This window comes from Haemorhous mexicanus, chromosome 1 (assembly GCF_027477595.1).
Source record: "Haemorhous mexicanus isolate bHaeMex1 chromosome 1, bHaeMex1.pri, whole genome shotgun sequence".
NCBI classification, from domain to species: Eukaryota; Metazoa; Chordata; class Aves; order Passeriformes; family Fringillidae; genus Haemorhous; species Haemorhous mexicanus.
In genome coordinates this window covers 22,797,964-22,824,723 of record NC_082341.1, presented here as the reverse complement: position 1 = coordinate 22,824,723, position 26,760 = coordinate 22,797,964, and the positions used below count along the sequence as shown (strand labels likewise).

The window sequence follows — 26,760 nt, the reverse complement described above, 5'->3', positions numbered from 1 at the left end:
TCAGGAAAACCAGCTGATAAATAAGGCTAAGTAAAACCTGTGAATCTAATTAGCTGTACATTAAAGTAATTAGCTGTACAACTAAGGCTTCAAAGAACTAACCTGCAGTTTAAGTTGCCTATAGACAAAAAAAAGGGTGTTAGAAAGCTTCCACATGAGGTCCAAGGCAAAAAGTTAAATTATATAAACTACCTGTCATTGATGATGCCAGTTTTGAGCATCTCCTCAAGGCATTAGAAGACAGAATGCCTATTTGCATTAACCCCTTCCTAACACCCCAAAGCAAAAGTCAAAGAAAACTGATCTATACCACTTCAGCACTGATTAGGGGAACTCTGAAACATGCACACAAAACCACACACTACAAACAGGCTATATCAGATCAGAACAGATAGAAATCACCGGGTTTAGCACACCTAAAATATCCTTATTTACAAGGCTTCCTCCACTCATTTTGTTTTAAGTTCACTTTTTTTCAGTTGGCTCAAGCTAAATCTGCTGCCAGCTGAGAAGCTGTGGAAGTTTGTGAGAAGTGGCTCAGACCTCAAAAATTCAGGAATACACAGTTCCAGATTCTACAGCTGAATATCCCATAGTGATGACTTTTAGACTCCACTGTCATGGTTTATATTTTAGTAAATGGGTCAGAGGTGGAAGGTCACACACCCTATTACCAGTCTCTGAACCATCCAGTTCCCCTTCATCTCAGCAGAAAAATGTGACACATTATCAGCTTCTTTTTTAATATTGCTTACTCGGGGGGAACATTCTGAAGTAAAATAATGTGGATATTCATTTTCATTGCTTTGAAGAAGACAGTAAAGGTCAAGTTCTAATATTGAAATGCTGCTCTCTTCATATTGATTGTAAAACCTGAAAGCAGTAACTCCACCCATGCTGGAAGAAGAGATCCCATTATGAAACCTGTATTCCAGTTTTGTATAATTCCTGAAAGATAATCTCCCACCTCTCCCAGCAAAAACTGAAAAACTGAACTGAAATGTTTGCAACACAGTCTCCAGGCTGTGGAAAAATACAAAAAAGAAAAAAGAACAGTGCTGTCTCCCAAAGGAATGGTCTCGCCCAGACAACTGTGCCTACAGCATCTTACAGCAGGAAGACCAAAGAAAAAAGAGTCTATGAAGAAACAGAAAAGAAGGAATATATTTTGTCTCACATATATAACTTTGAAATAAGATGTATTTGCTACCACTTTTTTCACTGTTTTGATAATAACTGACCTTTTCCTTCCTATGAGAAAGGTATTACTGCTTCTTAATGACTACAATGGTTGCTGCCATATTACACGCCAGTACAAAGATGTAAGCTGCTGAAAATATTTCTCACCTATTTCAAAGTTTAGAAACAATTCATGCTTAAAATTTTCAGCAAATTACTGTGAACTATACATAGCATTTCACCAAACTGGGATTTTTTTACTTCCCTGTACACATGACATATTTAAGGAAGAATTTAATCATTACCACAAAAGATGGGAATAAAAAGCAGCAAAACAAAATGCTGCAGCAGTCTCACCCTTTCAAGTTAAACAAGTTAAAATTTTGAAATATACTAGTGGATTTTTCTCAAAGGAAGTAAAAGTACTTATTATGCTGCGGACAAAAGCATTGAGAACAAAGACATTGTTGTGGATCCAGCAGAAGCACATGCTCATCTTCACTGCCACACTCGTGTCTGAAGAACCAAGACAATTTTTAAATTATTTATACACATCGAGAGACTTAGGATAATTCATTCATGAACTTTCTGTGTTAGAAATACACAAAACTGTTCTGATGATGTTTATGAAAGATGACTGAAATCAGTAGTAAGAAGATGGTGGGATGTCTCAGACATGACTGTTGATGAAGATGGACAACTTTCATAGGAAGCATTTTTACTTTATCCAGAGCTGGGTACATGACCAACTCACATTATACATTCTCTCTCAAAGACAGTATGTGACCCTTCAGAGAGGATTTTGCTCTTTGGGGGCCAGGGTTAATTGCTTTTCTAAGTCTTAAAACCATACAGGAACACACATATGCACCCATACACTTTTTTCCATATATGTAGTGGTGTACCTCCTTCAAGGGGGAGAGCTGTAACACAAGGAAACCAGACAACCTTCCAAAGTCCTTATTTTGGACTTTGCTCAAAGCTGAAACCAATTCTGCTGAGATACCACAGTCATCTACTAGCTTTTCATGTTAAAAAGACCATGGATAAAACTGAAGCTGACTAAACTGGTTCGAACACTGAGTTGCCACCTTGCTTTGGTATTTTTGACATCCAGGACACAGCAGTGGAAAAACACACACAGAGATCTTGACAAAGACAAATGTCTTTGTGCAGATTTGAAGTCACCACTTTCATCCTCAGGCTAAATGATGTTGTCTAGATTATCCCTTTTATAAAGGGAGATACAACAAAGAACAAACAATTTGAAGAACTAGCTATGTTCAGGAGACATTTCTTTGCCTCAACATCAGAGATATCAAATTTTTATTTCATCAGATGGCCATGGAAGATACTGGCACTTGGATGGGTGCCTGAGGGTCTCCAAGCAGTTTCAGCTGAGACATGCCATCACTTGCTAGCACCTCCACTCATAATTAGAAGCTGGTTTCTGTACTACCAATTCAATCTGCTCCAACTGGGATATGGTCACAAGGTAAAAACTAATGCTACTTGGAGAAGAATTAACTTAGCTCTTCTTTTTTGGTGGCAGAATGTGCTGTAAGAGGACTTTAAATTTGCATACAGCATAAAAAGGCAGACTCTCAATAACTTCCACTCAAACAAGAAAGCCATGAAGGCTGCATAAGGGTTCTGTATGACTTATAGATGCATATTATCATTATATATGAAGATAAGACTGCTGACCTTCTTGTATCCCCCAAATTCTGTGATTGTCATGTGTTTTCTACCCTTCTTGTCAAACTACCAGAGACAACAAGAGCAGCAGACCAGAATCCACAAGGCAACAGTTCCAACTTCTGCATTAAACAGGGAAGAGAAGAAACAGCTTTTGAGCAGAAGTCTGCTCTAAGCAGAAAGCCCCAGGGGCAAAAAGCAAGTCAGAAAACCCTAAAACTCAGGTCAGAGGAAACTGTAAGCAAAAGCCATTCTGAGAAGGGTTCAGTAGCACTTGTGAACTAATGGATTTGCAACCTTCCAGCACTGGAACTGGCACAAGATCCCTTATCCAACACTTTCCATGTGAGAAATGATGATGCACCGACAACTACTTCAGTGGAAGTAGGGCAGAGCCTGAAAGGTCTGCCATTAAGCTAACATAACAAGGATGAAGAAATAATTCTTGATGGCAAAATGATCCTATTAAAAAAAATAATCTTTAAAGTGTCACCCCATTCTTTTCTTGCTTGAACTGTGCTCAAGAACAAAAGCCAGAAGAAGGTCACAGCCTGAACATCAAAAGTACTGAATAAAGATTCAATTGATACAGTCGTGTTCCACCTCAGCAGGCCCCAGATAAAATGTTGGCGGGGGAATGGGAGGAGGACAGAGGGGATGGAATATTCTGTGGAACAAATCTAGTTCTGGATAATTCAGAATTTGCATTTGTACTTCTCAGAAAAGGGCTACACTTTTCCTAGATGATGGAAGCTCATTATAGATTTTTAAAATTTATAACATGATTCTCAAAGGGAAACACCAGAATTTATGCTATATTTATGTAATCTCGGCTCTCCTGAAGGTTTTCTAATTGAGAAAACTGCTAATTTATTAGATGGTAAAAAAAAAAAAAAAAAGGAAAACAAAAGGAAATACTACATTCAGTCTGCAAATGGTCAAGTACAAAGAAACAAACAGGACAGACTTTTTCAATCTACTATTTCTGACCACCCTATGTGGACAGAAGCTTTCATTTGGCTCACCAAAAAGAAGTAAGTAGCACAGTGTAATTTGGACACACTAAAAATCAGAATAAAATAACATCATAACATGCACTGTATATGAGACTAGAAAACTATCAGATCTCCCACACATTTTAGATGACAAGGAATTCAGTTCACCTGCTTCAGCCAGCCAGTCCAACTGCTTTCAGGGAAAAGCAAATGAGTACTGTCAGTACCAAAAATTAGCAGCCAGTCAGGGTTGGAGAGAACAGCAGGAGGCAAAGCAGAGTAAAGATCAAACTCCTGCTGCTTCCAAGCTCCACATCACATTGCCAAAGATCTACCACACTTCTTGTAGACATACACAACTGCACATGCAGGAGCAAGCATAAATGAAACATAGCTGAAAATCTGAGCTATCAAAAAATAGTCAGAAAAAACCTCCAGAAATTAAAATCAATTTGTCTGTTATCAATGTTCAAGAAGAAATAGTATCCACTTCTCTGCAACATGAAAGAGTATTTAATAAGTAATCTCCAAAAGTCTCGGAAATATTAAAAGTTGACTTCATTTCATGAAAAAGGCCCCAGGAACATCCTTTTCCAAATGTACTGTAGTTTTTGAAGCCCAGCCTGTCTTAATTTGAGAACTCTTAACTCAAGGAAACCCACATTTTGGGTAAGGCTGCAGGATGACCATAAGAGAAAGAGACCAGAGAGAGAAATAAAAATTGCTGGAGTTTCTTTACTTTTGAATATTCTTGACCTTAAATATACAATGTCACAGTGTCCTAGAGGTCCTTGGCTTGCATGTTTTATTTTTAACAGCACTGAAAAACAAAGCTATTACGACTCCAAGCCCAACTGTCTTTGCAGGGACTTTACAGCTAATTGAGCTTTCACTATTTAGCCTGCAGTAGGCACCAGCTCTGCCAGCTTTGTAGGCCATGAAATAGTTCCCCAAGCTACAGCCAAGCTACTGTCCTTTCCTTTTTTTACTTCACTGCTCCAAAGCAATGTGGCTTTTGGGGAGAGTGAGCTTATCCTCAGGCTCTAAACCATAGACACACACCCCCTGTAGTAACTCCTGTGACACGCACACTCAGAATAGCTTCATCTCCATAATCTTAAACATAATCTCTTGAAATTCCCTGAGGCTTGTGGAGCCAGATACATATGAAGCTCTTAAGCATTTCAATTATGGAAATTCAAATTTCTTGACTAGGCTTTGTAAAGGAAATGTGAAAGTCCTCCAAACTCCTATCACTAAAAAGAAAGCAGTTGTTAAGCTTCCTTATTAGGAAAAAAAAACAACCACAACAAAAAACCACACAAACCAACCCTGAATAAAATAAATAGATTTACTTTATGTAAGTGGATGATTTAACTTCCAATCAAAAAAAAAAATCTTTACTGGAAGATGACAGGATTTTTACTGCAATTTTCATGTTTACCTTCTACCAGGAGATCATCCAATGACTCTTCAAAGAACATAGCCAGATATTGTTCCACTGTGACCTTGACTTATGGCATACAATCTTCCAGACCTACTCTAATACAACAAATAGGAGGCTTATGACTGTGAGTCATCCCATCAGTGCCATGAGGTCATTTGTTGACTTCAGTGTTGAAAAGACCATTAGGCTACATATCACTGCGCCTGGGAGTGCCTGCAATAACTCAGGTCATAATTCAAGATGAGGTTGCAAGAATTATACTCACTGAGTCAAAACACAATTTCCTGGAGCTCTTCCTTACATGGTATGGGTATAGAATCTGCTGTTTCTCCAGGATAATACAAAAGCTCAGCTACTTTACATCACTTGCAGCATTGTTAACACCAATCACTGTTTTCCATTGTGAACCAGTTAGGAAGACTAGGCAATAACTTACACATTCACTCAAGTAAGAGGTTTCTCTTGGCAACCTCTTGATCTTCCCTGTATTCTTTTCATAGCAGTTATTCCACTTTGATTTTCTAGAGATAAAAGTTTTGTAAAGATTTCTCCTCTCCAGCCTGACAATTTCAGAAAGGGAGGCCTCAAAAAACCTCCCATCTTCAAAGAGGCTGTCTGGTGTGTGTGTGTGTATATATATATATATATATATAATAATAGAATATATAAATCCTGGGTAATAAATGAGAACTCTCATTTTTTTCTTAGAGACTGTTTCAGGTTTTCATTTTTTGTTTCTATTATAATCATAGAATGGCCTTGGTCAGAAGAGACCTTAAAGACCATCAAGTTCCAAGCCCCTGGCATAGGCAGAGACACCTTTCACTAGACCACGTTGCTCAGAGCCTCAATCAAACTGGCCTTGAACGTTTCCAGGGATGGGACAGCCACAATTTCTGTGGGCAATCTGTTCCAGTACCTCACAACCGTCACAGTAAAGAAAGTCTTCTTAATATCTACTCTTTGTCAGTTTAAAGCAATTTCCCTGAGTCCTGTCACCACATGCTCTTGTTAGAAGTCCCTCCCTCTCTTTCTTGTAGGCACCTTGAGCTACTGGAGAGCTGAAATTGGTAACTCCTAAGCCTTCCCTTTTCCAGACTGAATAAACCCAATTGTCTCAGCCTTTCCTCATAGGAAAGCTGCTCTATCCCTCTAATCATCTTGGCAGCCTCTTCCTGACTCCCTCCTACCACACAGTGAGATAAGGATGCAGAGGCCCGAAACTTTGAAGACTTCTGAAGATGTTGTGTGGCCAAGAGTTAAGCATCTCTCTTCCATGCTTTATATTGGCACTCAGATACAATAGGTGTTCTTCCTCAACTCACAAAATAAACTTATTTCAATATGCATGATAAACTGCTCTTTAAAAATGAAAAAATAATCATCGAGCAATTCCTGTATTCTTTGTAATTTTATAATGCAAACCAGCAGATGCTTCCAGAGCACTTACATTGTATTTCTGCATGCTGCTATCCATACATGGCATTAAGACCACAGCCTTTGACATGGAAGCAGGTGGAAAAGTATTATCTGAGAAACTGTCAAATCCAACATGTAGAGACTGTCTGTCACATGAGCACCTTTAAATGTAACACACAAGTTGGTACAAATACATGTAAATTACAACATGTACATGCCGTAATTAATAAAAAGAAAAACAAACTGAAAGTTGCCCAGTCATGGCATTTAAATGACAAAGTACAAAAATAGCTACAAAACTGGATGATGCTTTGAAACGCCATCCAGACCTATGGGAAATGAAACATTTCAATATACCAAAACCCTGGAATAGAGTTTTATTGCTATAGTAAACAGCAATATTTTCAAGAGTGAAAAATGAAAAAATAAATGCAAAATGTTTTCAGGATTGAGATGGGGAAGAAAGAATTTAGTTACCCAAGAAAAGAACACACTAAGCAAGTTAACCTCAGAAGCAAGGTGCTGATAAAGCCAAGGGATGTTTGTCTATACACGCACCCAAAAAGCAAAATCTTTGTCATGCTGGATATAAGCAATATTATTACCCAGAAAGAAAAAAAGATAACTACAGAACTGTAAATCAAGCTGTTCCCAGAATTAGAATCTACCACACAGTTCAGTATTTAGCCTAGATGAACATATGATTCTACAGGAAATTAAGGGAATGAAATATCTGAGATAAAAGTTAAGGTCAGTGACCTTTTCTCCTGGCTGCTGTGGGTTTAATAATACTTCAAGTCTGATGCTGAACCATCTCTGAACAGTTGATAATGAGCATTACAGTAAAAGGATAAACCACAACTGCACTAACAGAGAAAACAAATAATTTGCCAATCTGTATACTACCAAATTTCTTTTAAATGAAAAAATAGGATGTAAATGATTTTCAGACTCCACAGTGTCTCAGATATCATTGTTGCAGGCACACTTAGCCCACAACAGTAATATGGTGGCCTGAATCACTCACATAAATGCCATAAAATCTCATAGATTTATCCCACTCAAGTATATACACCAAATCAGTTGTGCTCTTTTTCTCTTTTTTTTTGTCCTTGGGCTCTGCAAAAGTAAATTAAATTAACTCAGACTAAGTGAATTACATTCAGAAACATCCCATAGACTGCATAGAGTAAGCTGGTACATCTAACTCAGGCCAAGTTGAAAGAAAATTTAGCATAGGCCACTTCTAAATTTTGTTCTAGAAATTCAATAGTGAACTGAACTGCACCAATAAATATTCCACAATCACCTATTTTCATTTAAACCTCTGGAACTTTGATGGTAAAAGACACAAACCCTTATCTGCTGTAAAAGCAGACCTACTTTGTAAACTTTAATTGAAGCTTCAGCTAAACCTCCCCCAGGCCTTAAAATTAACTATGATTTTCCTTATGCAGCTTTAGTGGGTTTTTTCTTCAGTTAGAATTTTTTTTTCACTTTTCCTTCCACTTACTGTCTCAACCAAGTTAGTCTCTACAGTCACACATTCCATATTTATCTCCTGCATTTTCCCACTTCCCTTAATCTTTTCCCTTTGTAGCTTTGTTTTATTTAGAGCTTCATTCTGCTGCTGTCACAACAGTAACAATATGCTTCCCTGTACATAGGCAGCTACAACATTCCCTCAGCATGACCACTGCTTAGGATTTCAGCCTGTAACTTCCCCCAAATTAACATCACACAGCATCCCCCTCAGGAGCACCAAGTAGAAATGCTATTTTCTCTCCCTGCTTTACTCAAGGAGCCATGAGAAATGTTAAACAATTTTCTAACAGTAGTTTTAATTTACAACTAACTAGACTTCTGCCTGAATTTGCCTTCCATTGTTGGAAAATTAGAAAATAAGGAGCAAGCCAAGATGAAACCTGCCTGGTTTCTCCATTATGAAAGAGTCTGGAAAGAAATGCCCTCCAACAGACCTCTGGCTCATACCATCATATATACATTTTTCCATTAGGGGAACATTATTCCTCAGATAACTGAAATTAGAAGTTGATCTCATCTTCAGTGGTATTTGTCCTTGTTCTAGTTGTCCCAGCCTAAATTATGGCACTGGAGCCCTTAGTTAGTCATCAAAGATCAAGAGAAAACAGCTTAACACAGTGTCCCATTCTTGCTGTTTTTCCATATCAAACTTATCAGATAATTTCAAGAGCTCATAGAAGCATTTCTTTTTTCCTTTTTTTTTTTCTCCCCACCCTTGTAGCTGACAGCAGCCATGGATGCATTATAGAACTCAGCATGTCCAAGATGGATGAGATGCTGCCAAGAGGAAAGGAACAGCTTCCTGAGGTCCTGCTAGTGAAGCCCATGGCTGTAGTGGCCATAGTGTTACTGTCAAATACTACAGGCCTACTACAGTGAGGTCACCTTCTGAAATTTACATTTGTAATACAGCTTTCCTTACCCTTCTGGTCCTAATATTTGTTTCTGACAAAATCAAAACCAACAACTGAAAAGTCAAAGCCTAAATAAATACAGATTTTTCCCCTTCCCATCTTACCAATCAGGTATGTGTGACATCTACATGACATAAAACACACAACATTGTACTTATACTGATAGCTCCTGAATGAAATCTCTCTATCAAGGAGATGAGATTTCATTTACCAAAAAAACCCCTCATAAGCAGCCTATAACCCAATTGTGACCTCACCTAACCAAGAGTCTACAAGAGTCAAGAAAAAACTTCTTTAGTATCCTAATACTCTTTGGATCTAGTCTCAGCTTAGATGAAGACTTAAAAATATAATGGATGCACACAGTCCTATCATAATCAGTGAGACACCACACAGTTATTTGGTATTAATTATTAACCTCAAGAGTTTTTCTAGAGAAGACCTTTATTCTACTACTATTAAAGCACCAGGGTTTTAACTGGTTTCAACCACAGTATTATAGTCATAGCTAAAAAGAAAACTTTCCAATGACAGTGTGAGAAGTATTTTCATGCAATTGTGCCTTTATAATTTTTTTAACATATCAAGTGGGAAAAATCTCTGTTCTTGTTCCTAACAAATACTTCTGTATAGTGAGCTCAAACAACACAGTATTTATGAAGGAAAATGGATTATACTTCATTTGACAGTTATAGTGCAATAAACTTTCATCTAGATCAAGCTCATATTAAAAAACCTTTTAAGTGTCACTAAAAAGGCACAAGAAAGCCATATTTACTATTCTCTCATTAAGTCAGTACTATATCAACTACAAACCTGAAGAACAATAAACATTTTTGAAACACAGGCTGTTATAACTTGAACTCAGCATTACAGATACTGAAAGCTGCACCCATAACCCTCTGCACACCTCGTTATCACAGCACAGCTGCAGGGACAGACAGCTCACACATAAAATAGATATTGTTATGAATAAATGTGTCAGATCATTCAATAATTGTTACTCAGATGAAGCAGTAGAGAACAACTGTGGAAATTCCTTCATAAATTGGCCACCCACGCTTTTCCCTTCTTCGTGAAAGAGCCACCTTTGAAATGCACAGTCTTGGGATGGAAATCCACAGTAGTTTAGTGACTTCAGGGTGTCAGTCACATGAAACATGGGGTTTTTTTGCCCAGCTCACTCCAGAATGGGTTCATTGTACAGGCAGACATACAGCAGACAGATGGCTGCATAAGCAAGGTGCAAGGGAGCTACAGCTGCTGTGTCTGGGGCTCTCATGGTCATGAAGCCAGACATCTCACATGGAGGGCCAACTGTGGACCCTGTAAGGGCTGATGTTCCAGTGACTCCCTGGCTCATCACACCCTGGGAGTTAGGCTTATAGTACAGTTTTAAGAGGTCCCTCAAAGCAGTTTCATCTCTTTAGTTCGTTACCAATTTCAGCTGAGTCTGAATCAGTGCTGTGATGGTAAATTGTTTATTATTTCTCTACCAAGGCTCATTTTTAGTACCTTCTAAGAGAGCAGGACCACACAAAGAGGGCATATCCAGCAATTTCTGCACAGGAGCTCAATACAGACAGACTCAGATAAAGCAGCCATCACTAGGGACCAGGAGAGGTTGACACGGATAAAGGATGGAGCAGAAAGCTTAACAGGCATCTCCAAGCACAGAGATAAGAATCATTCCCAGGACACGCAACTTAGAGTCCATGGGGAAGGAAAAACAAACACAAGGTAGCTGCAAACCACACATAGCTTCAAAAGTGCCTGCAGTTCTGCTCCATGATCTTTTGACTGCCTTTATCAAGAAATGCTTGTCATTGCTTCATGCTGTATTTAGATGAAAAACCACATCTACCTTCATCCTGGGTGCTGCCTGTGGGCCAGAAGCGCGTCTTACACAGCTCCCTCATCTTCCAGAGTGACTTCTCACACCCACCTTACACATGCTCTCCAGTACTCATTTGTGTAGTAAATCTAACAGGAGCCCAAGCACAGGCAGAGCTGCGTTCTTTAACAAGAACTCCCACACCAGAGGCTTTGTTTTTGAAGCACCGAAGTTTCATCCTACTGAGAACGTAACCATGTAATTTGAATTCTCAAGCTATTCACTACAGCATGGCACAGAAATAAGAAGCACAAGGCAATTACAAAAAAACCCCCACATATATAATCACTAAATGTGAGTGCATACCTTCCCTGATAGCAGTAAATGGGGTTCCTTCCTCTTCTTGTAATCTAATCACCTTCAATGCCACCAGCTTTCCATTTACCCTGAAAGAGAAAGAGGGGAGGGGAAGGAGAAATTTTGAAAATCCAAAATTATAGCAGAAACAGTATTTCTCATAATAGAACTTATTTCCTATCGGGTACTTATTCAATTTCTTCCTGTCAATGCCAGTGATTCATCTACAGCACTGTAAGAAGCACTTCATAGCTTCCATAATGTCAACTTTATATTTTCACACTCAGATGCAATCCAAGAAATGATCTCAGTTTTCTGTGAGTCAGTCTGTTTCCTTTCTACCACAGCTTTGTTACTGGAGCTTTGTTAAGAAGTAACACATTTTAAAATTTCTGTTATAAAATATCTCTTCATTATTTGATCAAACTGTTCAAAGAAAAAGGCATTTGATTTTCACCAACCACTTCACATGTAGTATTAGATTTACACTGATTACCCCCTTCCCACTACATGATACACACTAGTATAGCCTTCAAAAAGCTACAAAGTTTGTGTAATGAAATAATTCTTAGGTCATTCTAGTCATTTCCCACTAGGGCAGGATTGTTCCTGAGGCACATTCTTGACTACATGGCCCAGTCTACTTTTAGATTATAATAGCTCTCATTTATATGTTTAAAAATATTTTGTTCTCCAAGAGACAAAAGTTCTTAACAGGTTATTTTAGTGTAAAATCTAATTTGTCTTGTTTCATTTTTAGCATTCAAAATTTCACCACACATTAATTACCTTCCAGGCCTTACAAAAAATCCAGTTGGTTCAGTTTATCCAAATAAAATCTCACAAAAATGGAACAAAGCTGATATCCGTTACCCTCTTCAAGAACAAACTCATACCATGAAACTTTAATAGACTCCCCATGTATGACAAGCAATGGTGAGGATAAACTACCAAAAAGGCATAATACAGTTTTAAAAAATTATTGTTATTATCATCATTAAGATTTACTTCTGTGAAAGCAAAATTCACCTTTACAGCCACAAGGCTCAAGGACACATTGGAGCCTTTACACTCCTGTAGTCATGGAGGCAATTCCCGTCTGTACTACAAGAGGGATGGCCCTAGAACATGTATTACATTTTCAAAGCAAGATGATATGGACAACCACCAACTCTGAATTCATCTTCTCCCTCAGGCTTTTAATTTTTGCAGATATATGAGTTCAGTGATGGATGGCTACTGTCTTATTTCTTCTGATTATTCCTCTTTCATAATAACCAAAAACTCATTAGCCCTATACAGAACATTAAACAATGACTCTGAGTAAGTTAAAAACCCTGGTTATCAAAAGATGGTTTACTCATCACCTTCCAATTAGTCATAATATTCAGGCTGGCATCAATTCAAGTCTCAGGCCACTAGTCACTGTTGAAAGGAAATTATCAGCTTAACTCTCCTGGATTTCTCCTTATAATTACCTTACATATTTTTTAATTCGGATTCAAACAGGATTTTTGGCATCAGAAAAATATAAGCTTTGCCTCAAGTAACTTCATGTGTCATGCTCAGACAGGAGAATGAACCATGTTAAAAGCAGAAGGACTGATGGCAGACATGCAGTTCATAAACATGTGTAGTTTTCAATTCCTCTGTCAATCCACCACCCAACCTATCATATACATATTACTTAGATATCTGAAAAACTTGAATATTTGGCAACAGATGAAATAACTGCAGGAGGAACTTCAGTAAGAAAAGCAAGATCATTTTGCAGATAAAAAAAAAACAGGACAGATGCTGTGTTCAGAGAAGGCAATATAAAAAACAATGAAAAAAACAGGTCCGAGGTATTAAGGAAACAGGGATATGAAGTCTCTTGATAGAGAAGGACAAAAAACATACAGCATTGTGTAGCTTGTGTTCTTTTTACTCTGAAGTTCTACATTCCACTGTTTCATTAAGAGAAATATATAACACAAATAGCAATGGCATGGAACCAGTTTCAAAGATTTCACAGTTAAACACAGTAGGTGAGCTGTGCCTTTAGTTATCATTGCCCCTTTGTCATAGGTGCCTGTCATCATGCTAATAGATATCATGGCAACTCTTAGTTCTATCAAAATAATCAAACTAATCTCAAGTAGTGTTCCTCTGGGATTTCATTCTCCTCTTTAATACAATTTATCTCCAACATATCAATCTATAATTTCCATAATACAACAGCCTCCTTCTACTCATTTACTGCCTGTCACTAAATTTTTTTTTCCATTTAATTTTCTATAAACAGGAGCATATAAAACTGGAGATGTGAGAAATTATGAAGTATCAATTAAGAGATAGGGTGTTTATTCACATCCTTTAATTATCCTCCCACTGATGCAATCTCAGGGTGCAGTTAGATGATGCTGAAAAGATGAGCTAAGGGCTGTCCATGATGTAGGTTTGTCCTTAAGTGTGTGGCTTAATCCTTGCCACATACTCGTGACACTGCCTTGTATCTGCACTCATTTCTTCTGGACTTTACAATAAGACTGCTTGGAGAGCTTAAACAAAGAGAAGACTGGCCCTTCTAAAAAGAGTTAAATAATATTTTTTTTAATTATAAAGGCATGAAAAAAAAAGAAAAAACACTAACAAATAAATAAGAACTGGGTCCCCCTTTTGAGAAGAAATGTGTCATTGGATCAAGCCAGTTATGTCATGAAATTGCACCCTGAAACTTATGATGCCATGTTGAAATAATATAGTAATTTCCTTAGAAACAACACTGAAAAAAGGAAACTGAGGTAAAATTACCTCTGCAACCTATCAATACCTGTCTTTGCAGACTTCAGAAGTGATCAGATAAGGTTAGCAGAACTCCTTCCAGATATTGCTTCACATTTGTCTTCCATAACTTTCAAAGTATGCTCAGTGTTTTCATTATTTTCAAATCCAAGTAAGAACTGACAAGCAGACTGCCTTTTAGCCAGGGAGAAGGCAACACTGCTGACTCTTTTAACATCTCGGATTCATTAAACCACCTCTATTACTCACTGTCCAAAGCAAACAATTTCACACCTTCTCAAAACAATACACCTCACTGTGTCAAAGATTACACTTATCATCTTATGCCCATCCTGTCAACTGCCTCATTAGCTTCTATTAAGGACAATATTGACTAAAGAATTCCTATTTTCTAAGCCATCCTCCCTCCTCAACTAACTCACTTTCTCTTTCTCATTGAAACACCTTCAGAGAAAGTACAGAAGTCTAAAGCCTCTCTAATTATCACACAAAGCTACTTTAGTCTAGGCAAAACACCTGCAGCTGATGGACAGCTTTCCAATTTATGGAAATTCCTCACTTTAACATAATATAATTTTTCTAATAACTTTCTGATTATATATGCAACATAGGCAAAAGAAAAATTAGTCCAAATTGCCTTATGCAGCATAAAGTAAAAGTCTGCATATTATAAAAAATACAAATGAGCCAGATATTATAAAAAATGCTAATATGTGTCATTTTGCATTTTCTAAACCAGCATATAATAGCACTACCAAAATAAATACATTTATTAAAAATGACCATTTATGAGAAAGTAGAGAAAATTGGAAATTATTTAATGCTTTAATGCATCATTAAGAACAGATAATACTGATGAATATAAAGTAACTGATGATTTAATTGGCTTCACTGGGGATAACGCTGATGATGCCACATAGTACAATAACACTATTTTCTCAAGTTCTTCAGATATATTTAGATTACATAAATGTTCTAAATATACACATTTAAATGAGTCAATTAACAAAAAATCTGCCAATTCTGATTTCAATCTGTTTATTTAATACTGAGTTTTAACACTGGCTGGAGTTGAGGTTGAGCTCATAATTTGTGCAAGTGCTAAGCTTGGGAACACTTCTGTTAAAAAAAAATAAAAAATCAGTAGATGGTATTGGGATGATGCTCTAAATTTGTGATACAAATTTCAAGAAACTAATTCTTATGAAGAAAAATAACTTTCAATTGTTAAATATTCATTTACAGGAAAATCTCAAAGTTTGATGATCAAACCTTGAGAATATCTAATTAGATCTACTCTGTAGTGATACTAATGTCATAAACAGACACCTAAAACTCCAAACAGACCATGGGGGCCTAATGAAATGCCAGAAATTTCCTTTGAAGAAACCTGACAGAGGCACATTCAGGTAGGTTTAGTCACCTCTGATTATTCTACCAACCCATAACTAATTCCACATTGAGGGAAACACTTCCTTTAATCATTAACATAAAAGACAGTTCAGTGTAAACATGGTTTATATTACATTTTTCTTACTAAACTTCTAGTTTACAAAAGCCACTCCCAGTCCTGCTAAAGCCCAAACACATAAATTCTCAAGCGACTAACAGAGGCCCTGAATTTCTCTTTTTGAATCCCACCATTTCTAACCTCATCCTAGACAAAAGTTACCTTTGTGAAATACAAAGCTGTGTTTCGTGTCAGGTACATACAGGCAATGTGTGTATTTGTGATTGTGGTATGTGTGGAGGCCGACAATGGGACAGTTGCGAATTCTAATTCTAATAATAACTGTGGAAAGTAAAGCGTGGAAGAAGGCCTTTGAACCTATCTTTGGTTTGCAATTAGCCTTGGCTGATTTAGGAGCATTTGAATTAAAGCGTTAAGGATGTTGCTTTTGCTTGTAGTCAGGCCTTAAAGAGTGCTGCAATAATAACCCTTTTTTTGAAGTATAATTTTAGAATATTGCTTGTATCCTTGAAACTATAGCTTTGGAATATACATAAAGGAATTATGCTTATCTCACGCCTTAACAAAACAGAGAAAAACAGCTTGAGAAAGGAAGATTAATATCATCTCAAGGATTTGTGGTTTTGACCAAGGGAAGCTAGACATCACTGTTATGAGATTTATAGTCATTGTAATTAAAAAGGTGGACCCACATCTGGGGAGCTGGACTTCACCAGATGGGATTCGTCTTTATTCTTGCGGAAACCCGGACTAATATTTCGGAAACTACTACTACCATCCAGGGGGGTTACTCCTTCTTGGGACACAACCTGAGAAAAACTAAATCACAATAGTGTATAGAATTGTGATGTAAAAATTGGAAAACAGAAACTGCTGATGAGTAAAAAAAATTGGAATAGAAACTGCTGAGAAAGCTTGAGTACCCCTATAAATACCTGTAAGCCCCAACTATCGGCATGCAGTTGGAGGGAAACTGCCCCCACAGTACCCAGCGCTGTGTTGCTCATACTTTACCACATTAATTAATAAATTGATTGCTGCTTGAATATTGGCATAGCCAAGCTTCTTATTTATAACACCTTGTCGTAGTAGAAGCCAGTGGATTAAAGATACTTCATAATGCTGACATTTATTAGGGCTGAAAAAACAGAAGATCAAAGGGTTTCATGAGAGATGAAGGATTTAAATTATTAATTAGTGCTGTCACTGGAACTTAGGAGTCAAGGCAGTCTCATACAAAGAGTGTGGCAGCCCTCATTTGAACAGGAGCAGGTAAGATAAGAGCTTAGCCCCAGCTCACATCAGTTCAAACTAGCCAGCAGCTCATCCAAGCACAGGGGCTGTACTCGACCTGTGCCTGCTGGAAGGAGTCACCTGGGAAGGGCAGCAGGCAAAGCAATGCTGAGCACCATCGTCCTGACACCCCTCACATCTCTCCACACCCCACTGGTGCTCATAGAGAGAGAAGTTGAAGACAAACCTAGAGATATCCCTTAAAAATAAGGGCCTCTTACAACTGTGCACAGTGACAGTCACAGGGGATCAGGGCTGAGAGATGCCACGGATCAGCAAACTGGAAAATGCAACGGTGTACAATGGCAGCTGGCAAACTAATTCAGTATTCTCCCCACCCTTCCAATCATGCATACATGGCCAATAAGGCACTGTCCAGTAACTCCACACATGTATGTACTGTAACTGTACTCTATCCTAGTTTTTCTACTAAGTTTTCCAGGGCAGTCCTGGGTAAGTAATACAATAGACTTACTTTCTTCAGTTTTGTCCCCTGCTATGTGAGGTAATAATACTAAGTCACCTTCTTAAACTGCATTGCAGGTTGAAGCACAGAACATATAGTATGATGTTTTTTGTATATTCAACTATGAAGAAAAAATTTCCCAATCTTTATTTTAAATGTTGAGAAATCCACTCAGTAAGTGATCAATATAGTCAATGATTCATCTTCTGGTTAAAATCCTAGTAATTTATTTTAGTACTTACTCTATTTTAATAATTTTTTCCACCATTTGGCATTTTAGTTGAACATCCAGTTGTCATTAGTTTTCTATCCAATTCAACTTTAAGTTACTATTTTTATTAAAGATTTACAATGCTAGAGATTTTTTTAAGACATTTTATAACCCCATGTCATAACTTGCCTACAAAAATCAGTTAAGGAAATAAGTTAAAAAATGAGGGGGGGAAAAAAAGAAAGCTTAGTTGGTAACCATAAAGTGCCTTTTTGTAACCCATGAATATGTATTCCTTTTCCAGCCATCTGTTATCCTCTGATGAAAAGAGGATTTCATTTGTAGGACACTCATTTCACACAATTTTCAAGAAATAAAGAAAAGGTTAGGAGAGTTTAGATCATTAAGGCAATAGGAATCAGAGTAATTTTAAAATAACATGAAGAAAAACTTTCTTGTGAACTGGACTGTTGTACATGAAACTTATCAGGGAGCCTGTGAACACAACACCTCACATGGGCATAGAGTAAAGCTTGGGGAATGACTAAAAATGACAGCTTGACCATTACAAGCTTATGGAACTTGCAGCAGATTGAACATAAAAGGCAATCAGAGTCAAAGAACTTTATGACAAACAAAAGAAATTCTGCAACTTCAAAAGCAAAAATCAGAACAGCAATTAGTCCTGTCAGCCATCTTCAGTGAAGGTTTCAGCATCATAAATATAAGAATCAAAATCCACATGCCATTCCTTTTCTTGTGAGCAGCCATCCACAGACATATTTATGAAATATTATGGTCAGCTATATTCATAGCACACACTGCAATGCATCATGCCAGCAACAAACAGTGGTAGTTCCTCCTGATTATTCAAAGATTTCCTGCTGCCTCCAGAATAGCACAGCATGGTAACAAGGCCAGTACAGAGCACGATGCCTGCCTGAGCATGATTAGTCTCCACTTTGCACCATGAACTCCCTCTTGACTCTTAAGGTGAACAGTAAAAAGTACTGCCTTTGACGGAGATAAATATCAAATGCCTGGGCTCCCTGAAAAAATGCATTTCATATTTGGATACAAGTTGGAGTCACCTTGAAAACAAAAATCAGATTTTGAACTGAAACGGGAGAGGTGCCTGGATGGAAGGACTGCCCTATATCAGCAGCCTCTGAGCTCTGGTTGACTGCACCAGCTTCTACTGTGCTCTGCTCGGTGCTCTACTGATCTCTCATATTAATAGTTTAAAAGGATGGGGATCAGAACTCATTAAAACAAGTGCTTTACTAAGGGTAAGTTGAAATTATGTAATTCTGTGAGAGGGAAAATAGGCAAAAATATATTGATGGAGCTGCTACAAATTCTCCACATTTCTGCAATACTACGAGCACATGCAATTCAGTAAAGGTGCCCATAAAGGTAAAGGTACAGAGAAAAATCACATGGACAATCAAGAGGCAGATCAAGATCACAGCTGAGATACCACTGGCATGCCTCTCAAAACACAGACACATGGTGTGCTAGCAGCAGTCACAGATCACATCTCTTTAACTGAGAGAATCTTTTTTAATTCTTTGCCTTGAAGGGCAACCGAACACAGTGGGAGAGAATGGAAAGCACACCAACACAGAAAATTGCCAAAAGCACAGGTTTTTCCCTTAAGTGCAATATGCAGAGCTCCCAGTGGGGGAATGCAAGGCCTCCACACTGCTTTGCAAGGGGCTCTGGTTGGCAGCAGCTCCCTTGTGCTGTCACCAGCTTCATCTCCAGACTCTCAACTCACATCAACACTTATGTGCCACAGATCAAGCCAGATCTCACTGCTGTATGTTCAGGTAAATTTATAAACAAGCTCAAGAGGTAGCAGGAGGACACACATGTCAATACACAGACGGGCAGCACTTCCTCAGCTCAATCACACAGTGAAATGATACAGGAATTCAAAGGCCACCCATTGCTTTGCACCTACTGCATGGCAAACGTCCAAGGTGTTAATCAAATACGGAGTCAATGGAACTTGCATCATTTTTTAAAGTGTTATCAGTAAATTTCTTGGCCCACTTCTCCAAAATTTTACATTAAAATAAATCCCTTCAAAGTTATCTGAATTTAATGCACTAAGCAGCCTCTTCTGGTTTTATACAACTAAGTAAAATATGAGAATCTAGCCTGAATGGAAGCAGTAAATGAACATGCCAAGATGAGTATCATTACACATGTCTGATGTGCAACACATGAAATCAAATAGATTTACCTATTGATAGAACCGTCAGCCAGAAAAAAAATGACTGCTTGGCTGTTTCTCCTATAAACAAAAAAGCCCAGCCTAAGAGAATACTGCTTCACTTCCCCCAACAACACAGCCCTCTTCACTCTGCTGCTTCTTCACCCCAGGGATTCATTTTTATCTGACTACAGAAAGAGAAATCCATCATCCAGTAAAAGGAATTAGCCCATTTCATTTCACTTTCCTGGAATACAACCACAGATGCTCAAAGAGATAGAAAAACAATGGGTTTTATAGAAAGACAAGGGCTTGGTACCATTTATCCTGCTCCAAGGTGCAAAAAGCCAGGATTGTTCTGAAAGCAAATTACTGTACATATTACTTTAAATTTTAGGAAGGGAATGGCTCATTTTGTGTCTCTTCAGGCAGGTATGCATCTTTTAGACTCTCTGAACAGTATGCTAAAATAAAGAATGTTTTATTTCATCATTATGATCAGCAGGGGAAATAATTTTAAAAGCTGAAATGTATCTCAGGAAATGCATAAAAAACCCAGAACTCTACTAGTTGCCACATGCGGCTGGTGAAAAATACTGAGCAAAATAATTCTGAGTATAAAGCATCATTTAAAATAGCTCAATACAATCTTAAATGTTCCAACTTTAACTACAGTTAAGGAAATATCTCAGAAACAATTTGGCAAAACAAAGAAACCAAGCGTTAAAGTTGGGTATTAGGGATTCGCAAACACTTTGAGCAAAACCCACTTCTTGTTTGTTACCAGCTCTAGCTTTTCCATCATGTGTCTGCATTCTGCATTGTGTCATGAGAGCTTAATCCTTCAGCAGTCAAACTGGGCACATACCAAAATAAACAGACCTCTTTTGCTCATCCGTATTCCCACTGAGTCTGTAGGCAGGGGAACACAGTGGTGCATATCACAGTCTCACCCTACATACCCATATCAGAGTCTAGGAAAAAAAAATCTCTATCTATTCCTGTATCATTTTAAGATAAAGCTATAAACAGTCAGAGTTAAGCTGCCTGAAAAGCAGCTGCCAGGTCCAGGTCTCAGCCATAGAATCATGGAGTTGTTTAGGCTGGAAAAGACCTCTGAGTCCAACCATTAACCCAGCCCTGTGAAGCCCACCACTAAATCATGTCTCTAAGTGCCACATTGCACATCTTTTAAACACTGCAGGGATGGGCCAGAGCCAATGCATTCATGCATTCACCCCACACCTGTTCACCCACATTCCCCAAGAGTCCATCACAGCAGTGATGCTCTTCCTTCTGTGGAGCTACCACATAGGTCAGAGATTTCTCACCTTCTCAGGGGACAGAAGAGGTAACAGGGCTACATCACCTCAACAAACAAGTCCTTTTGAAATAGCAGGTAACACCTGAAGTTCTTAAAGTACAACCTCTTCCTGCCATGAAGTAATTCAACTGTCTCTATATTCAAGAAATAGAAGCCTGGACTGGAGGTGCTGAATCTCAATAATGCTGGGTAATATGAAAATTATTCAATTCTCAGCAGGAAAAAAAAAAGTCAAATTCCAACAGGTGAAAGAATACAACTATAACAGTAGAAATATTCTCTGCATATGAATTCTCATCCACACTCTAGTTGCACATTCCTTTTGTCAGAACACATTTTAAAGACCTTGCAGAAGATGTTATAAGGCAACAGGACAAAGTCATGCATAATTGTTATAACTCTCCCTACTTATTCAGAGCAAGCTGTTTGTAATAGAGAATGCAGTGTGCCCAGTAATTCCAATTTATTATTCAAGTACCATTAAAATCATTGAAGTATATCTTTCAGATTTGCAGGCAACTCTACTAAAATGAGTATTTCTAAGCAATCTACATTTATAACATGTTCACTATGAATGAAATAGCTTCAGGGAAGGGTTTTGCTTTGTTTTTAAATTTCAGTCTGTTCCAGTGACTGATGGGACATCCAGTGACTCTGTTGTCTTAGTTCAGTCTTACTGAAAGCAGAGACATATGGACTGACTGTCATCAGATACTCACTGGGATTTTACTAAAGGATTTTAGTAATTAGGCAAAAGCTGAAATCTATACTGTTTTCTCATATTACATAGACCCCAATAAAAAGCTTACACATGTATAATGTCTGGAACTTATGGTAATGCATAACTGAGCCATTAGCAGCACAAAGCAATAGCCTTTCCTTGAAGAAAGCTGCCAGTGAAAGACAATACCTGCAGTGGCATGACAGAAGTGTGAATATTTCTTCTACATTTAGAACATGCTTTTATTCCTGTCAGCTGTCATTATGCTTGTCAATACCTAAGCAAGCTATTGGGAGATGAGGGAACCCTCATTTTGATTTATTACAAATATTCAGTGATAAACAGTAATTTTCAATACCTAACCAAAATGTTAGGAAAAATGTTAGGACATATTTTCTTTTTTTAAGTAGTTACTCTGTCCCATGACCATCATGGTATTCTCTGCTGGAATTGCAGTGTTGTCTCATGTATCATTGACTAACCAAAGTTTTTAAATAAAGGTATCACAAGTACCAAATCCCTCTTTCACAACTCCTTTGTTATTATGGGAAATCTGATTATGAAAGCTTCATTAAAAATGTCAAAGGGCACAAGACACTCTGCTTCACAATGGATAGCTCTGAATGGAAGCACTGGCTAAAGAAGTATATTTTAAGTGTGTTTACTGAGTTATTTTATGCAATATAAAAGCACTTAGGGCATTTCGGGATAAAAAAGCTGCAACAATATTAAATGCAATTACATTAAAGTGGCTGAAAAAATATGTGACTTATAAAGTAGATTATTTTGAGGTAGAGTAGTAGCAACAAGTGTAAATAAACTATTGTAAACAAACTAAACCTAGAATAGTCCAAAATTCCATTCATTCCCTTCATACTGTTTTATTAAAGTTTTTAAATAATGATAAACAAAAATGAATAACTTATCACATATATTCAGCATTGCTCTCAGAGCAAACTCTGCCTGACAGTGTATTTTTTGCTTTTACCCCTAGAAATTAATTTGGTACAGATACCAAAGAAGTAGCATGACATTGAAGTGCAAAGAACACATCAGATTAACAAGAACCTCATCTTGTTCTGGTGTTTGCAATATGCTACCTGTGCAATATGGTCTCAGCCCCTTTCATGAGAGCACAGGACAGTCAGTAGCCCTTTGATTCACAGAGATCTATGTATATGTTCAGCAACACCAGTTCATACTTTCCGCTTATCTTGATTTACACACAAAATTAAATGAAAAGAAAACACCACTTACTTGCTTTTTCCTTTGTATACTGTAGCATAGGACCCTTCCCCTAGTTTTTCCAGTTTTTCATATGAGTCTGCTTTTCCAAACTTAGGGCTTGTAGGCTAAATGAAACAAAAAAGAAGACCTTTCAGCATTGCACCCATAACATTAACTGCTTTGACTCAACCTTTAGAGACCAAATATTGTTATCAAGGCTCATAGACATGCCAGTTTTCAGTAACCAAAAAAAAAATAATAATAAGGAAAAAATATTAATATTTATTCAACAACCCAGATGGTAGGTGCCAATATCAACCATACAGTTACATTACTGGATGTATCAAAAAGATTTTTTCTTAATCAAAGAGATGGTTCTGTTTTATTTTTCACATATATCACTTCACAGAGGAAAGCAGACCATTAACAACTGAAGCATCTTGTCTGTGTTTAGAGATCTAAACAGCGTCCTTAATCTGCCCTACGAAATCAGACTAGTAAAGCTGTTTAATCATTTTTTCTTTCTTATTTTTCTAGACTAAAGCCCATCCAAAAACATTGCTCTAAGAAGTCAATGTCCCATTAAATCACTCATCGTTCAGAGAGTAGTCAAAATGCTACAGGAAAGCATCTTTAATGATGTCATCTTCTGAGTTATGGTTACAGTCTTCAGATGGGGATATAATCATATCATACTTTAATGTAAATTTTACATAGTTGATAAAAGTCCTGTATCCTTAATATTTGCAGCCTAAGTGAGGAGTCTAAAACTGAGCCAAGCTAAGGAATGATTCTTGCTCAAAGGGCCAGATAGCTCAGCTGGCCTTTGTGACAGACTGATACTTGCCCCTCCTTTACACAGTCCTAACAGAGAATAAATTAACTCTGCAAAACCAGAAATTCACCAGACATTAAAATTTTCCATTCTGACATTCTGAGAAAATGTTTGACTTTTTTGAAGTGCATCCTGTTTTCCCACATTTCCCCATTTTCCAGGTGTCTGGAAGTAAACAGAATTTTATTTTTTCTCCAAGATCAGATGGACACTGCAAAAAACTGACCTACAGCTGCCCTTAGCAGCACCTATATATGTTTTAGACTGCAGTGCTCAGATATCCTTCCTGTCCTAAACCAACCAAAAGCCCATAGAGAAAGTTGGGAGAGTCAGCACTAATACTCAAATCACACACAGTGACTGATCTGATAATACTCTTGTTAAATGCTACACAGAAAAGCAAACAAGCAAACCCAGCATGGTTAAGGTTGAATTCAGCTGGGATGAGCCATATGCAGCTGTACACATGGTACCCTCTGTCTGATTCACAAAAAGTATCCATGTATCAGCTTTTTGAAAGGAAACAAACGTTACAGTACAGGGCACTTCTGTGTGTAAATTCTTGCCAAGCCGTGGTTGAAAGTTAAATCAACTGACCCTAAAAATTGCTTCTATTTAAATAGGCAGAGGCATCCCAGGTAAGCTGACTTGGTGCCTCAGACTTGTCCACCACACCCTATAACCATTAGCCAGAAAAATGCAAACATTCTCTTTACTCAACTAATCTTCATTTGTCCTATGCAAAAATTCTGGCACTTTGGCAACTATACACCTTTTTTTGCTCTCAACATTCCAGCTTTCTATGCAATGGCATAAGGACATACATATATATGCTTGCAAAATTGAGCCCTTTCACCTCTCTCCAATACAAAGAACAACCTATTATTATTTTGCTATCCAATTCCTAAATATTAGTAGATTTTCACAAATTTATCATGAGGAAACTCTCAGATCTTTTTACTGCTGCATTATTTGGAGCACTTCATTATAGATAAGGCAGTAATCTTGGTTTCCAGTCTGTGCTTAAAAAGGCATTCTGCCTGGTTAAAATAAAAATTTAGGATTTTTTTAATCACAGTTTTATTACAGATGTCACTAATAGAGGTGACTAAAATATTTATTCAAGTAGACTTCTCATTTAGCTATCCAATTATGGACTAATGCCACATTAAAGAACTTCAGAAAAGAAGCGGTTAGATGCTTAAATGTCTTGCATATAATGAAGAGGGAGTGCAAAGTATTTCCCAAATTGCAGGCTGCAATGAACACACAGTGAGTAGCTTTGTTTGGAGTGGAAATGCTGCCCTAGTTAACAGTGAATAGTTCACTGTTGGCTTCCTCATAACGAGACAGAGAAAGGATGGGGTGTATACATGTGTTTCACATCCATTCTTATTTTCACACTGAGATTTGCTTTTATTCTCTACCTCTGGAAACCATAATCTAAAGGTCATAACAACTTGTAAAGCCCTAAGATCTTGATAGGAAACAGGATGCCTTTAATCCATTACCACACAGTAAATCATCAACAATAATTATTCCTACAACCTCAAGCTCATTTCTCTGTAGTCCAGCTGCCAGAAGCACAGACTGAAAGTCATGACTTTTGACTCATTCTCCCCCTGGAAGTGCTGCATCCTCACCAAGAACAGGCAAAACTAAAAGCTGCTGTTGGCTGGATTGGGAGGGCAGTTCACTCCTGAGGGTACAGGAGAGCCCTGAGATCACCCTCCCCACACAGCCCCCACTCCTTGCCCAGTGCCTGCTCACACTGGGTACAAGCCCAGAACCAGCCCAAAGCCCTGGCTGGCACCTTCCCCTGCCCAAAGCCCTGGCTGCCACCTTCCCCTGCCCAGCCTACAGCACCTCTGCAGCTCAGCTCAGCTCTGCTCCCACGGCACCATCACACTGGATTGCCCAGTTCTCCACTGTGAGAGCTCCCTTTGTGAAAATGGACGTTATTTTTCCTTGCATTTGTAATCTTTAAAGGCTTACCATTTTTGAAGGCATGTGGTGGAGAAAAGCACTTCATGGGACTTTATTTAAAAAAACTAAAGTTCTGAGGCAAAAGAATATATATAATAAGATAAATAATTTGTGTGATACTTCTTAATGAAATGCCAAAACATCCATCATATTGCAATTATTTTAGACAATGAAGGGACAGCTTTACCATTTCCCCAAATCTTTCTCCATTTTTAAAAAATGAAATCTCATACACTAATTCAAACTTTTAATTACAAATTGCCTATGAATTAAGAAGTTCAGACACTTATATTTCCTTTTATTTCTGGATTATAAAGGAGGCAAAGACAGACAGAAATAATGCAAAAATGCATAGCTTTTCAAAACTTAAGTTTTAAGCTTAAAGGAATCAAAATCAAGGAATCTGAATAATTTGAAATTCCACATGACTGCAGAAAACTATAACCATTTCAGCCTACTTTCCTTTACTATTACAGTCCCTCATTTATATGGGTATTTTTTCAGCTTCAAAGATATGAATTTCATTATTCAGATTTCTACGCATTAGCTTATCCTTTTCAACTACTTCTGTTTAAAAATATTTGTTACAGCAAGGTTGGTGGCTTTTTCATTAAATGCTAATATTAAAATCAAATCTAGAAAATCCACTTTTAAGTACAATTTCTTCTTCCAAAGTGTTTTATTTCTTCTGGTAAAATACATGGGAATGTATATACACAGAGATTTGTGTTTGTTAAATCACAGGAGTCCCTTACTCTGCCTGGGATGTGGTTGACTGAAATACACATAGTGAGTGAGACATATCCAGAGCGCATCAGATGTGCTTGCAT

General features: G+C 37.7%; 1 protein-coding gene across 4 annotated transcripts in view; it reads right to left on the bottom strand.

Moving 5' to 3' along the window:
* Positions 1-26,760, bottom strand: part of CDK14 (cyclin dependent kinase 14) — a 344,690-nt gene that overhangs the window by 227,864 nt on the left and 90,066 nt on the right. For all 4 annotated transcript variants that reach the window (XM_059842986.1, XM_059842993.1, XM_059842976.1 and 1 more), the window contains 2 exons: positions 23,140-23,234; positions 11,398-11,477 (listed from right to left, as the gene is read on the bottom strand). In XM_059842986.1, coding sequence (XP_059698969.1) covers positions 11,398-11,477; positions 23,140-23,234 — 175 coding nt within the window. The remainder of the gene's footprint in view (positions 1-11,397; positions 11,478-23,139; positions 23,235-26,760) is intronic.